The sequence below is a fragment of the Astatotilapia calliptera genome, chromosome 1, assembly GCF_900246225.1.
Source record: "Astatotilapia calliptera chromosome 1, fAstCal1.2, whole genome shotgun sequence".
NCBI lineage: Eukaryota > Metazoa > Chordata > Actinopteri > Cichliformes > Cichlidae > Astatotilapia > Astatotilapia calliptera.
The window spans coordinates 19465264-19480326 of NC_039302.1; the positions used below are offsets into that span (position 1 = coordinate 19465264).

General features: G+C 39.2%; 1 protein-coding gene across 2 annotated transcripts; it reads left to right on the forward strand.

Annotated features, from left to right (window-relative positions):
- The first annotated feature begins 1237 nt into the window (after positions 1-1237).
- kars1 (lysyl-tRNA synthetase 1) lies at positions 1238-13812 on the forward strand. Of its 2 annotated transcripts, XM_026168243.1 has the most exons (15): positions 1238-1360; positions 2073-2231; positions 2519-2657; positions 2786-2951; positions 3039-3132; positions 3469-3655; positions 8035-8160; positions 8323-8442; positions 9560-9722; positions 10028-10201; positions 10359-10444; positions 10528-10613; positions 10700-10826; positions 10950-11093; positions 13305-13812. In XM_026168243.1, the coding sequence occupies exons 2-15, from the start codon at positions 2101-2103 to the stop codon at positions 13377-13379; spliced, it is 1818 nt and encodes a 605-aa protein (XP_026024028.1). In that variant the 5' UTR covers positions 1238-1360; positions 2073-2100; the 3' UTR covers positions 13380-13812. The 2 variants fall into 2 exon arrangements, with proteins under 2 accessions (XP_026024028.1, XP_026024036.1); XM_026168251.1 differs by lacking the exon at positions 2073-2231 and having other exon boundaries at positions 1240-1360.
- The last annotated feature ends 1251 nt before the right edge of the window (positions 13813-15063 follow it).

The following is a 15063-nucleotide window of genomic DNA, read 5'->3' on the forward strand; positions in this document are numbered from 1 at the left end:
CACAAATGTGTGTTTTCTTTGTTCCCATCTTACTTAAAGGCTTTGTTAGGAGATGTGAGTCATACCTCCGTCTATACCAGTTGTTTACTATGCAGTGGTTCCCTTTCTTCTGATGTCCCTCAGGGCATCCTGTTAAACAGGATGTAATTTTAATTGTCACGAGTCATTTTGCTCAGATCTGTCAGACCAGTAAAAGGTGGTGCACACTAGGTTTGTTCTGCAATTTGAAACGGTGTGGATAATTATCTTTGCCACAAATTCTCTACAAATTGTACTTTCCATTTCTCTGCCATATTTAAAGCCTAAGTGAACCACTCTTCTAGTAAACATCCGAAGGTGTAAAAATCTTCCTTTCTGTTTCTAACCATGTGAACAACTATCAAATCATCATTACCCAAAATATTAAAAAAACAAACAAACAAATAAATAACTTTTATATATCTGGCTTTTATTGGGACATTTTTACTCTTGCAATTAATTTTCTGTTAAACTTGCTGCTATCTGTAATAAATGTATTTACTTTAAGTTCTAGTTGGGTTTTTATTTCATTTTTCTGGTGTAAAACTATTACTTGGTTATGAGAGGAGGACACGACTTTTATTAGTTTTAGTTTATTATTTGGATGCCTTCTTAACACAAATTAGGTATTCCTAGTTTTGTGTTTGTTTTTCCACACTGGCTTTATGTAGATTATTTTCTGATGAAACATAGGATTATGTTTCAGAAAATAATAGTAGTATCATTTGGTATATTCTTACCAAAACACCCTTTTTTAATGAAATAAGTAGCAACAAAATATCAGATAAAGCAATCTGTAACTGAGAGTTAATTTATTTATTGCGCCTAATGGAATAAAGTCTGGCAAAATCGTTTTTAAACGTTTCTCCTAAGCGTAGGATGGAGGGAGAATAAACTGGACCTACCTTATTCCAGCTTTAAATGTGTTGAAAGATTATATCAATTAAACTACACGCATTCATGCAGCATGAAGGCGACAACATACAAGTTATGAAACATTTCAGTTCATGTTAGATTTCAGAACATTTAGTAATATTAGTATGCAATTAAATCCCGATTTATGTATTGATTTATTAATAAATAAAATAGAATATAACAAAAAAAAACAAAAAACCCCAGCACTGACGATCTGTCAGCTCTCCACATTCAGCAGGCCGTAATTTGGGGCCCACCTTGTGACGTATCCTTGGACGTTTCAGTTTTCTGGTTTCCGTCAGTCCTTTGAACGCACCACTCAGTTCTCGCGTTTCTGCGGCGCACGCATGTCAGTTTCTCTTTCTGTGCGCTGCATCAAGAACATGGCAGACGTGAAGACGGTGGACGGAGACAAACTCAGCAAAAAGTGAGCTTATTCGTTTCTTCTTTCGCATTTTCACCGCTCTTTACCTCTATCGCTTTTGTCACATCGTCCAAGATTTTTTCCTTTCGACAGTTATGGCAGTTCCAGTTTGGCACCGCAAAACATCAGGTCAGAGCGTGAAAACGTAGTGAAGGTCCCGTATTGAGGCAACGTACTAGCCTACATACCCCAGAATTCAAGTCGTGTGTGTTTCTGGTAGTTGCAGTCCTAAATTTAATTTAAGACCAGTGGCGAAAGTGTCTCTTGTTGACGTGTGAAACTACAACATCCACAATACATTGTTAAACGACTTCGATACATCGTGCAATCGCGTGGGCGTCTTATATGTGCAGTTATAATTTTAGCGAATGATGGTTTATCGGGTGAAACTATGTATGCTGATTTGTTTATTTAGAAGGACGCTCTGTTTAATATAAAAAATCTTAAATAAAGCCAAGCGCATGTTACTTCGTTCTTCCAGATCATCTTTGTTTGCCAAGAGTAAAGCTGTAGAAAGTGAAACCGGAATCTAATTACAGGAAGTGTAAAGCTAATTATATAAAAATATATACTTGTTTACTTGTTTTGATCTTGGAGGGTCTTGCCAAATAGGAGGGTTCTATCAACCCCAGCAGGATGTAGTTTTGCCTGAAGGACAGGGCAGAGACAGCCTTCATATACTGTACACTGTCTTTGTATATGTCTATTTTCTCAGGTCTGTCTGCTGACTGTCGTAGTTCAGCATGCTGTGTCTGGTCAGGGCAGCCAGGCAGCAGCTGTGCCAAGCCTGTGGGGTCAGGGGACAGTGGTTAAAATATGCGCCCCCATGTACAGCTGCAAGCCCAGCTCAGAACCGCTGGAGAGGTGACAAAAGGTTGGTGGCTTTTCCATTCCAGTGCGGAAAACAACCAACCTTTTGTCATTAGAGCTGATGTGTTTGTCCGTTTTGCAGGAATATTTGTTGTACCTCTCTGCTAGTAGAAAATCATGTTGTCCTTTTGTTTTGCTTTTATTTATTTTGGTTACAATAATAGAGTAGGTTATATGATGTGACTTTTTGGCTTTTTTGAATTCCAAAAGATATTTGTTTTTAGTTGCAAATGCATCATAAGGGCGAAATGTGGTATCCAACCACTGATTGCTGTTTTTGTTTTTATTCAGTGAGCTGAAGAGGCGAATGAAAGCAGAGAAAAAGGCAGCTGAGAAAGAAGCCAAGGTTAAAGAGCAGGTGGAGCAAAAAAAAGAATCAAATGACCAGGGAACAGAAAATGCCTTGGATGAGGAGACGCTTGACCCCAATGTGAGAGTTTTGCGTAGTTATTTTACCTCAGTGCATATATATATATATATATATATATATGTATATTAAACCCTTTTTAAAAACATATATTAACAACAAGAACATCTGTCTTTTCCCATGTAATACAGCAATACTTTAAGATCCGCACTCAGGCCATCCAGGAGTTGAAGGGCACAGCGGAGGACCCTTACCCACACAAGTATAATGTGGACCTGTCGCTTACAGAGTTCATTGAGAAATACAATCATCTACAGCCTGGAGACCAGCTGACAGATGTTGTTCTCAGTGTGTCAGGTAGTGAAAAGTGTTTACTATCTCTTTTTTTTTTCTGTGTGTTTGCACTTAATTGTAATTAATCCAAACTGAATATATGTTTGATAGGCCGCGTCCATGCTAAGAGGGCTTCAGGTGCCAAGCTGCTGTTCTATGACTTGCGAGGTGAAGGAGTCAAATTGCAAGTTATGGCAAATTCAAGGTACAGAAACAAAGTTGGGTTGTTTTTTTTTTTTGTTTGTTTTTTTTAGAAAACCCAAAGAGATTTCACCTCTTGACGCTGTGAATGACACACTCCCCATTTGGGAATTTGTTTTGGGTTTGCATGGATTGTGCAAAAGTAAATGTTACAGATTCATAATGATATATTTAAATTATAATGAGCTGATGATTTACCTTTTCATCAAGATTTCTTGATTATGTGATAATTATAAAATCTAAGGGAAAAAACTGCATTTACGTCTCCAAATAATGTTTCTCCTTACGAGGAAACTTCAAATTGTAGTGACTGATTTTCTGTGTTACCTTCTTTTTTCAGAAACTACAAGTCTGAGGAGGACTTTGTGGCTATCAACAACAAACTGCGCCGTGGTGACATCATTGGTGTCCGCGGTAACCCAGGAAAGACCAAGAAAGGGGAGCTGAGTATAATTCCCATTGAGATGACTCTACTGTCACCATGTTTGCACATGCTACCCCACCTCCACTTTGGTCTCAAAGACAAGGTAGTGACCAGCACACACTGTAGGGACAAAATTATTGGTCCATACCTCTTCATCTTTTAATTCATTTGTTTTCAGTCCCTTTACCACAGGCGCATGAAATATAACATCTAGCCAGGCAGGCTGCCAATTCAAGCGTGGTATTTTAATTGGATGCAGTCAGTTCTTGAAATTCATTCTGTCCCACATACAGTGGGGCAAAAAAGTATTTAGTCAGTCACTGATTGTGCAAGTTCCCCCACCTAAAATGATTATAGAGGTCAGTAATTTGCACCAGAGGTACACTTCAACTGTGAGAGACAGAATGTGAAAAAAAAAAAATCCATGAATCCACATGGTAGGATTTGTAAAGAATTTATTCGTAAATCAGGGTGGAAAATAAGTATTTGGTCAATAACAAAAATACAACTCAATACTTTGTAACATAACCTTTGTTGGCAATAACAGAGGTCAAACGTTTACTATAGGTCTTTACCAGGTTTGCACACACAGTAGCTGGTATTTTGGCCCATTCCTCCATGCAGATCTTCTCGAGAGCAGTGATGTTTTGGGGCTGTCGCCGAGCAACACGGACTTTCAACTCCCGCCACAGATTTTCTATGGGGTTGAGGTCTGGAGACTGGCTAGGCCACTCCAGGACTTTCAAATGCTTCTTACGGAGCCACTCCTTTGTTGCCCGGGCGGTGTGTTTTGGATCATTGTCATGTTGGAAGACCCAGCCTCGTTTCATCTTCAAAGTTCTCACTGATGGAAGGAGGTTTTGGCTCAAAATCTCACGATACATGGCCCCATTCATTCTGTCCTTAACACGGATCAGTCGTCCTGTCCCCTTGGCAGAAAAACAGCCCCATAGCATGATGTTTCCACCCCCATGCTTCACAGTAGGTATGGTGTTCTTGGGATGCAACTCAGTATTCTTCTTCCTCCAAACACGACGAGTTGAGTTTATACCAAAAAGTTCTACTTTGGTTTCATCTGACCACATGACATTCTCCCAATCCTCTGCTGTATCATCCATGTGCTCTCTGGCAAACTTCAGACGGGCCTGGACATGCACTGGCTTCAGCAGCGGAACACGTCTGGCACTGCGGGATTTGATTCCCTGCCGTTGTAGTGTGTTACTGATGGTGACCTTTGTTACTTTGGTCCCAGCTCTCTGCAGGTCATTCACCAGGTCCCCCCGTGTGGTTCTGGGATCTTTGCTCACCGTTCTCATGATCATTTTGACCCCACGGGATGAGATCTTGCGTGGAGCCCCAGATCGTGGGAGATTATCAGTGGTCTTGTATGTCTTCCATTTTCTGATGATTGCTCCCACAGTTGATTTTTTTCACACCAAGCTGCTTGCCTATTGTAGATTCACTCTTCCCAGTCTGGTGCAGGTCTACAATACTTTTCCTGGTGTCCTTCGAAAGCTCTTTGGTCTTGGGCATGGCGGAGTTTGGAGTCTGACTGTTTGAGGCTGTGGACAGGTGTCTTTTATACAGATGATGAGTTCAAACAGGTGCCATTCATACAGGTAACGAGTGGGGGACAGAAAAGCTTCTTACAGAAGACGTTACAGGTCTGTGAGAGCCAGAGATTTTCCTTGTTTGAGGTGACCAAATACTTATTTTCCACCCTAATTTACGAATAAATTCTTTACAAATCCTACCATGTGAATTCATGGATTTTTTTTTTTTTTTCACATTCTGTCTCTCACAGTTGAAGTGTACCTCTGGTGCAAATTACTGACCTCTGTCATCATTTTAAGTGGGGGAACTTGCACAATCGGTGGCTGACTAAATACTTTTTTGCCCCACTGTATGTCACAGTCACCTATTAGTGGTATTATTCGTAAAGCAGAAGCATTTCAGCACTATAGCAAGTCGCCCCACAAAAGTGCTGAGGTGCATATTGTATTTGTAAGTCACAAATGCTTTGTTTACTCAGTAACCGGTGAGTTCCAAACCTTCTCTGGTATTAATATCAGCACAAAAATTGTTTGCCAAGAGCTTCATGCCATGGGATTGCATGAGAGAGCAGCTCCTGTAGCTGTAATGTGTAGGTGGTCCAGTACTTTTCTTCAGGTTGTATATTAAGGCAGTGTTAGTGAAACTAAACGGTACTTTTGTCGTCTCTTTCTTAAAGGAACTAAATCATTTATAAATGGGAGTGCTACCCAATTTAAAAGGTTAGCTTTAACAGCCAAGGCATTCATTCTTCAATTTCACGATGTGCTCTGCTTCAAGGCAGCGACAAAGTGCAAATGACACAAGCTAGAAAAATGTTCTACTTTACAAGGCTTAAATGTTACTGTGTTTCTCCAGTGTAGACCTTTTTTCACAGTAGATGTTACGACTTTTAAAGACAATAGTATCATTCACTGCAGCATAGTCATGTGCCACTTTCTTTACCTGCACTGCAAGTGTTGCACACTTGGACAAATGACACTTCCAGGCGTGCATGAGTTCAGAATCGTTCTCTTTACTTGCTCATTTGCAACTGCAAATACAAAACACAAGCACTTCAGTTCAGCGTAGCTGCGCTCTGCAGGCTATCTGTGCAGTAGAACACACACGATCAATTTACATATAACTACTGAACACGTGTTAAAGTACTCATTTACTCAGTATTTTCCCACCAATGTTCATATTACAATATTCTGCACACTCGTATGCTCCTCCAACTAGTATTGTTGCGCATGGAGACTACCCTCTCGATCCCCTCATTACATCATTTGCGATGTGACATCCCGTTTAACACCAGTTCGGGTACATCATGTAAATCACAAACTTCGACATTAGCGTTGTGTTCCATTAATGACAGTACCTTACTCTAATACATTTCTCATACGTCAACATCATTCTGTTTTTCAACACATAACTTGTGCTCACCTGCAAATACAAAACACAAGCACTTCAGTTCAGCGTAGCTGCGCTCTGCAGGCTATCTGTGCAGTAGAACACACAGGACCCCAAGGCTGCCCGATTCAGTGCCTGCGTGAGCACCACCCGTGGGAATCATCATTGATCAGAGTATCCTAGCTATATTGCCAGTTATCACAGTATGTGTCAGAAATAGTAATACAGAACTGAACGCATAACATAACAATGATAAGAATGCATGAGATTATGGAGGGGGGGCAATATCTATTACAATACTTCCATCTGTGCCCACCCATTACATGAGTCCCACACTAGTCTAGCAGCATTTGAGTTGTTTGTCTTAGTCTTATGATATTTATTCAGTGACAGTTAAGGATCACTTTTGTGTTCACTAACCAGCTTTGGCTGCAGTGTCCAATAAGCAGAAAGCTTTACAGAGGAGCTAATATTGCTGTGAATGTAGACTTTAGCCTCTGTTAAGAGGAGGGAAACAAATATATCTGCTGTTAGAACTGCAGTAATCAGTATTGGGCTACAACAGTTCATCAACTAACTAGTTTCTTTTTTAATTCTCACAGCAAACATTTTGTTCAATGCTCTATTTAATCCACAGCTCTGTAGTGCGCAGTTGCAGCTGAAATAGACCTGCAGTAGAAATGTATTTAGGAGCAGCTTGTGAATAAAAGGTATGATGACGATGATGCTGCCATGGTTTAATATTAATAATGGACTCCCTTACTGAGAGGGTGACCTCAGATGGAGCGAAAAACAGCAGCACTTGTTACTATAACAACCATTAAAACTTTTACTAGAAAAAAAGCTGGCAAGAGTCCTTAAACAAACCACCTCTTCAGCAAGACCCAACGTGGAGAAAAGTGAACTTCAGTGTAGCTGCTGCCATCCACTGCCGTTTGTTTGATACAGCAAAACTATAAAACTGCAGAAGGTAAAATAAGAGCATATCTGTGCAGATGAACTGCTAACTTACTCTGATATAATCTTTAGGCATGCTTTCTGTTTGAGTGATACCTGCAGAAGACAGGGCTGAATCTGGTCTGTTTTCTTCCACAGGCCAGTAAAAGTAAAACTCTGCACCACTGACCCAGTGCTGTTAGGCAGAACTTATTATTAACTCCAGTTCAGACCTGCACCATTAGAACATGTTTTTGCAGCACAGGACAAAACCCAGTTCTAAGGATGCTGATGTGCTTGCTTTTATTCATTGCACTCTGACAGACACTCAGTCATTCACACAAAACACGTCCACATGAACAAACACCTAATCTAGTGAAGGCTGTTTTAATTTATGCCTTAGCTTAGATTAAATGCAATGAAAGTTGTTGTTTTTTTTATTTTTTATTTTTTGGCAGATGTTGTAGTTCCAATTAAACCACTAGAAATATTGCCAGTTTTGAAATGTAAAATGATGGGCAGTTCATTTTAAAAGACCTTTTTTTCCCCTCTCTCTTTTGAATAATGAATGTATTTTCCCAATGTGAATTCCTTCACTCAAAGGAAACGCGATTCCGCCAGCGCTACTTGGATCTGATTCTCAATGACTACGTGAGGCAGAAGTTTATAACTCGCGCCAAAATCATCACATATCTACGCAGCTTCCTAGACCAGTTGGGATTTTTGGAGGTAAGTTGGATTTGAACATATACCTAACTAATCTGTGTTTGTCTGTTTGTTTTTTGGTGTGTGGATTTTATAAAATAATGTTCTAATAGTTTGTATATTTGTTTAAACATATTGTAAGTTTAAATCTGCCGTGCTGATTCATGTTTTATTTTTCTGCTTCAGATTGAGACGCCAATGATGAACATTATTCCTGGTGGTGCAGTGGCCCGCCCATTCGTTACTTATCATAATGACCTGGACATGAACCTGTATATGAGGATTGCTCCTGAGCTCTACCACAAGGTAATGTGCTATCCCAGAGTCATCCATGTATGTCATGCTCCTCTGTAATTGTTATGAAATTATTATGAAATGCATCTGTCAGATGTGTTGCACTAACTCTTTACAGCGTGACAACTGATGTGATGGAAGAGATTTACAGTTTATTTCAACCCTGGACTCTCACTACACCTTACCACTAATAATCACTAATACTCTGAATCATTTTATTGATCTTGAGTAGATAGACTTCTGCTTACTATTAAATGTATTTGTTATACACTCACTGGACACTTTATTAGGTACACCTTGCTAGTACTGAGTTAGACCCTCTTTTCCCTTCTGAACTGCCTTAATCCTTCGTGGCTTAGATTCAATTAAGGATTAAGGTCCTGGAAACATTCCTCAGCAATTTTTGCACATCATTGATGTGAATCTTCCATTTCATCACATCTCAAAGTTGCTCTCTCACATTGAGATCTGGTGACTGTGGAGGCCATTTGACTACAGTGAACTTATTGTCATGTTCAAGAAACTAGTTTGAGATGACTTGAGCTTTGTGACATGGCATGTTACCACCAGTGGATGGGTACATTCTGGTAATAGGTAGGCAGTAGCATGTTGCTCAATTGCTGCTAAGGGACCCAAAGTGTACCCCTAAACCACCACCAGCAGTCTAATGGCTTCATGCTTTCGTGTTGTTTGTGCCTAATTCTGCAACTAACTTGTATTGAATTGTAGCATGTGGTCTTCTGTAGCCCATGTTGTCTGTTCAGAGATGCAGTTCTGCATACCTTGGCATATTGGTTATTCTAAGTGGTTATTTGAGTTAACTGTTACCTCCTCTCAGTTCGAAGCAGTCTGACCATTCTCCTCTGACATCATCAAGGCAAGTTTGACCAGAAAACTATAAACCATAGAGATGGTTGTGTGGGAAAATCCCAGTCGATCAGCAGTTTCTGAAGACACGAGTTACTGCCATGTGATGAGAATTTCCCGGTTCTGCGATACCTAAAGCACATCTGATCTTAATCAGTTTTTTTGATGTTCTAGTAAATTGGGTGAACCACTCAAAACTCTTAACCTGTATTTTTCTACCATAACTGAATTATATACACTGTCCATCATATGTTTCCCACAGATGCTCGTAGTCGGTGGCATAGACAGAGTGTACGAGGTTGGCCGTCAGTTCAGGAATGAAGGCATTGATCTCACTCATAATCCAGAGTTCACCACCTGTGAATTCTATATGGCATATGCTGATTACAATGACTTGATGGAAATCACGGAGAAACTACTCTCAGGTAAGTAGAGACTACATCGCGGCCATGTTATTTCATTGGTCAGTGAGAGTTTTCTTTCACACACAGTTATGACATTATGAGCTGTAACTCAGATTACCTGCTGATAAATTGAGTTGCATTAGAATATGTGACTTGATTTAAAACCTAAATGGGATTCGTGATTTGCTATTTGGCCAATGACAGTATAGAAAGCAGTCTTTGAAGCACAATGATGATGTTCTAAATGGCTTCATGAAAACTGATGTTAAGTTGATCAGAGCTTTCTCCTCAGGGTCTTTTCAGTTTTGTCACTTTGTTTGCTGCAGGAATGGTGAAGCACATCACTGGAGGATACAAGGTGACTTATCACCCTGATGGTCCAGAGGGACAGGCCTATGAGATCGACTTCACGCCACCATTCAAAAGAGTGAGCATGACTCATGACCTGGAGAAAATTATGGGAGTGAAGTTCCCTCCTGCTGACAGCTATGACAGTGATGGTAAGAATCTGTGAAATCTATAACAGACACTTCACATGTGAAAAATTACTGCTTCAGAAAAATGACTTCATCATCCTTACAATAGTTGATCATTAGGAAATATGTGTATTATTCTCTTGCAGTCATTTTTTTCCTTTTACTGTTTTCCCTTTTTTAGAGACACGTAAATTCTTTGACGACCTGTGTGCCCAGAAAGGAGTTGAATGTCCTCCACCCAGGACCACTGCCCGTCTCCTTGACAAGGTGGTTTATAAATTTACTTAACCTGTTATTCTTCTTTTTTCCTCCGTTGAATCTGACTTGCTAATGGCTTTTTACCCCCACAGTTGGTTGGAGACTTCCTAGAGGTCACTTGTATCAACCCAACATTCATCTGTGATCACCCACAAATCATGAGCCCTTTAGCAAAATGGTGAGAAATGCTATCTTTAGCCTTCATATTTATTTAAAATGGCAATGTTCAGATTTATACTGACACTTCTGACCCTTCTGTTACAGGCACAGAACCCAGAAAGGGCTAACTGAGCGTTTCGAGCTCTTTGTGATGAAGAAAGAAATCTGCAATGCTTACACTGAGCTGAATGATCCGATTAGACAGAGGGAACTGTTTGAGCAGCAAGCCAAGGTGTGTTTAAAGGATAATATGACCTGTTTCACTTCTACTTCAGTGCACTGTCCTGTTCCTGGTGTTCTGTCTTTATGCTGTGATGGTATTGCATGTCAGTGATTTGAGGTGGATCTTTTTCAGGCCAAAGCTGAAGGGGATGATGAAGCCATGTTCATCGATGAGACCTTCTGCACAGCTCTGGAATATGGTCTGCCACCAACTGCCGGATGGGGCATGGGCATCGATCGTCTCACCATGTTCCTCACAGACTCCAACAACATCAAGGTAAATTAAAGTCCTCATGGTGAGGATTAGAGATGTTCTGCTGCCTATTTTCCTAAACCAGGGGAAAAATTAGACTAACCAATTAGTCTTAAACTTAAAAAAACAAAAATTTGCAAACCGTTTAATGTCAGAAACTTTGTTAACAAAGTAATTAATTATTTAATCATGCTCGGCAATATTAAATTATGCTGCTTAACTGTGCGGCACCTCGCATCGTGCATTATGAACATCACATATTATAATCTAGACAAAGAAGAAGAAAAACACTTAAAGCAATGTCAAATATAATATGAAAACATGATACTACAAAAATGTTCATGTATTATTAAAATATGTAAAATTTACCATCCCAAAACCTAAAAAAAACTGTGACTGAAAAGTGTTATGTCGTGCATTATGAATTAGGCATGCTGTTCGAAAATTCACGAAAACCACTTAAAACCACTCATAAATTATCCATTTTCTTTCGTGAAGTTGGGTCACGGGGGCAGCAGCTTAAGCAAAGAAGCCCAGACCTCCCTTTCGCCAGCCACCTCCTCCAACTTATCCGGGGAAATAATAAGGCGTTTCCAGGCCAGCCGATAGATATATTCACTCCAGCAGCACCTGTGTGTACTCCAGGGCCACCTCCCAGTAGGACGTGCCTGGTCTCGACACCCGACCCCGTAGGCGCTCACCTACGCCATCTGGTGGCAGATAGGACACAACTATTTACCAACATTTGGTATCAATTTAAATGTAAAGCAGTTAGATTAAACAACAAATACATCTGGTTCTGACTAGTGACAATAGCAACGATGGCTAGTCGGCTAGTCACTCACATCCCTAATGGGGATGCCCAATTTACTGCTGTTCTGAGGTGTTCAATAGGTTTAGGTTTATGTTTATATTTATATGCTGTTTTTTGCTGTCAGGATCAAACTAAAAATTTCATCTGTTCCAACTTCAACAGGTGAATCATTCTTAGTTCTGCCAATGGTTTCTTCTCTAATGAAATTTCTCTATTTTTTTTTTTTTGTGAAAAATTCCACTTTTTCTTTTTTTATTATTGCATTCAACCAGTTTTAAATTAATTTACATTTGGTGTTAGAGTTGGTACCCTCACTGTTTCTCCTGGAGCAGAATAATCACAGGTGTATGTTTTTATTACCCATAGAGTGGCTGACAAATGCATTAGACACATCTTACAAAAGCTTGTTTAAAACTAAAAATTTCTATCATGTATTTCACAAATAACAAATTGAATTTATAACTGAATTTGAGGACTGGAAATGAATTAACATCCAAAAAAGGAAACTGATTTTTTTTTTTCCATTCATGGATTCAAGTAAATACCTGTAATTTGGCATCTCAGTCAAAAAAATAAAAATATGCTTATTTGTAAAATAATAAATATTAAAATTCATGGCTCCAGTTTGTTCAGTTCAGTTCAGTTTTGTTTATATAAACTAAATCACAGCAAACGGTCCCCTGAAGATGCTTTACATTGACGTAATACAGAGAAAAAGTACAGGATAACAACAGTAATTATATTTTACCATTAAAAATAGTTTTGATAAACCATACTTGATAAATTTGTTAAGTACTGTACATTTGACGAAGAGAACTTACATTATAGGTTCATGTTTTTATAAACTTGGCTATTTTAGTTTTGCTAAATGTATTTATTTTTATTTACCCTGGCTAATTTCGTATTTTTCTGATGCTAGGTGTCTTGGTCTTTTAAATCTTAATCCTTGCTCGTAATCATGTTACGTTAAAGGATGAGCCAGGGTTGCTTTTATTAGGGATGCTCCTGATGACTAATATCTAGTCATTTAAATTAGAGGGGGGGAAAAACATGATCATCGACTAACGTGTTCAGAAAACATTTAAAACTGAATACACTTTAAATGCACAAGTGAAAGATTGGCCAAATTGTTGTTTAGTGTGTGGTTAATGGTAGTTACTGAGACTACATTAAAATTATTCCCCAAAAATCAGTTTGTAGCCTAACTATGTAAGACAAAATGGTGCCTTTCTTGACTTGTATGTTTAGACTAAACTGCCCCAGAAAAGCACAGAATTGGAGAACTACCAAGAATAATGGGTTAATGAGAAGCTACTGTATGAACAAAACAAACGAGCTGCTAACGTCTGCCGGGCAGTTGTTATATCTTTGTGTCATGAAAAAGAATTCTCTGCTAACATTTTGTTTTTTCACCTTCACAGGAGGTGTTGCTGTTCCCAGCCATGAAGCCTGATGACAATAAGACAGCAGCGCCATCAGAGGGCACCTCTGTCTAATAACATGACCTCGGACCTCTCCTGCTATCACACCTTTGCAGGAGTCGGCATGAAGAAGAAGAATGAGCCTTTACCTCATTGTTGTCATCAGTGGAGTTTCTGGGTCTTGTGTTTTATCAATGTTAGTTTGTCAAATGATTGATAATTTCTGTCAGTAAGGAAAATCATCAGGTCTCAAATACACGTTTTGGATTTTCTGGGTTTTTTTGTTTGTTTTTTATTCCATACACTTTCGCAATCCTGTCTGATCAAAATATACTTTGAGCTATTTAAAGGGATGCTTTAGGGTACAGCATATAATAACAATGTTCAAGACCCTCTAATACTCAAGTCTTTTTACCAGGTCTACTTAAAATCCTTGTCTAAGTTTTTCAAGTTGGACTCCACAATAATCCTTTGCCAAGAGGTTTGAATAAAGTTCATATAAAGTAAACTGATTTCTTAAGTCTTGTGTATGTGTTTATTTTATTTATTTATTTTTTAACAAGAATAAACCTGTGCTCATAGTTTGACATTTGAATTTATACATTTGTTTAATATCAAGGCTCCTAAAATGTGGTATATTTAACTTTTTAATGTTTGGTTTTTCACTATAGCATAATTTGGCAAGTGAAAATGGATGGTAGGATTTAATTATGAGGGATTATTATTTTCAGTATTCATAAAATTTGACCTAGTAACTCAATGAACCGAGTCTGAAAATTGAAACGCAAATAATCTCTTTTTCATAAAGAATGTACTCATTAACCCAACACAGTAAGTGACACCAATGGAATCACAAATATTAGTCCATACAAAGCACTGTAGCAAACAATGAAAAGTTCAAATCCACTAATGAGCCTAACTGCATCTACTGGTGTGGTTATTCCCAAAAGTGTCTGTCATTGTGTTTGTGTAAACCACTTAGCTTTTGCTCTTTAAAAGAATCTCCAAAAGTTGATTCTGTTCATCTGGACGTAGCATTTTCAGTGGGAGAAATGTTTCCTCACTCATCCAAGTGACTTCAGTCTCAGCTGACTGCAGGTTTCCCCAAATTTATAAACAGTACATTTGTATAATAACTGAAACCAGCCCACTGAAGGAACAATGGGCTGGGAGGTCACCTTCATCATAATTATGCAAATTCTCATGACCATTGATCAACAACCACTGATCAAAGACCAATGATCAATAGCCATGAGTCCCATTCACAGAGAGTTGGGGAATGGCTGCAATCACAGCATTGTAAGATGGTGAAAGATGTACCCTTAGGCCCCCTCCTCGATTCAGAGATGGTCTTTCCCTTTTCACGTAAATGGCCTCCTTGACTCCGCACTCAAACCAGCGTTCCTCCAGGATTTGTACATCCTCATCATTGAAAGAGTGTCCACTGGCCAGTAGGTGTAAATAGACTGCAGAGTCCCGGCCTGACGAGGTGGCTCTTCTGTGTTGTGCCATCTGCTTCGCCAGAGGTTGTTTGGTTTCTCTGATGTATAAATCTTGGCACTTAACAGCGTACACTATGTTACTCTGTTTGTGTCGGGACACCTGATCCTTGGGGTGGACCAATTTTTGACGCAGCGTGTTTTGGGGTTTAAAAGCCACAGAGACCCGGTGTTTAGAAAAAATGCATCTCAACTGAGTGGTCTTTGATCAGTGGGCCTTGATCAGTGGTTGTTGATCAATGGTTATGAGAATTTGCATA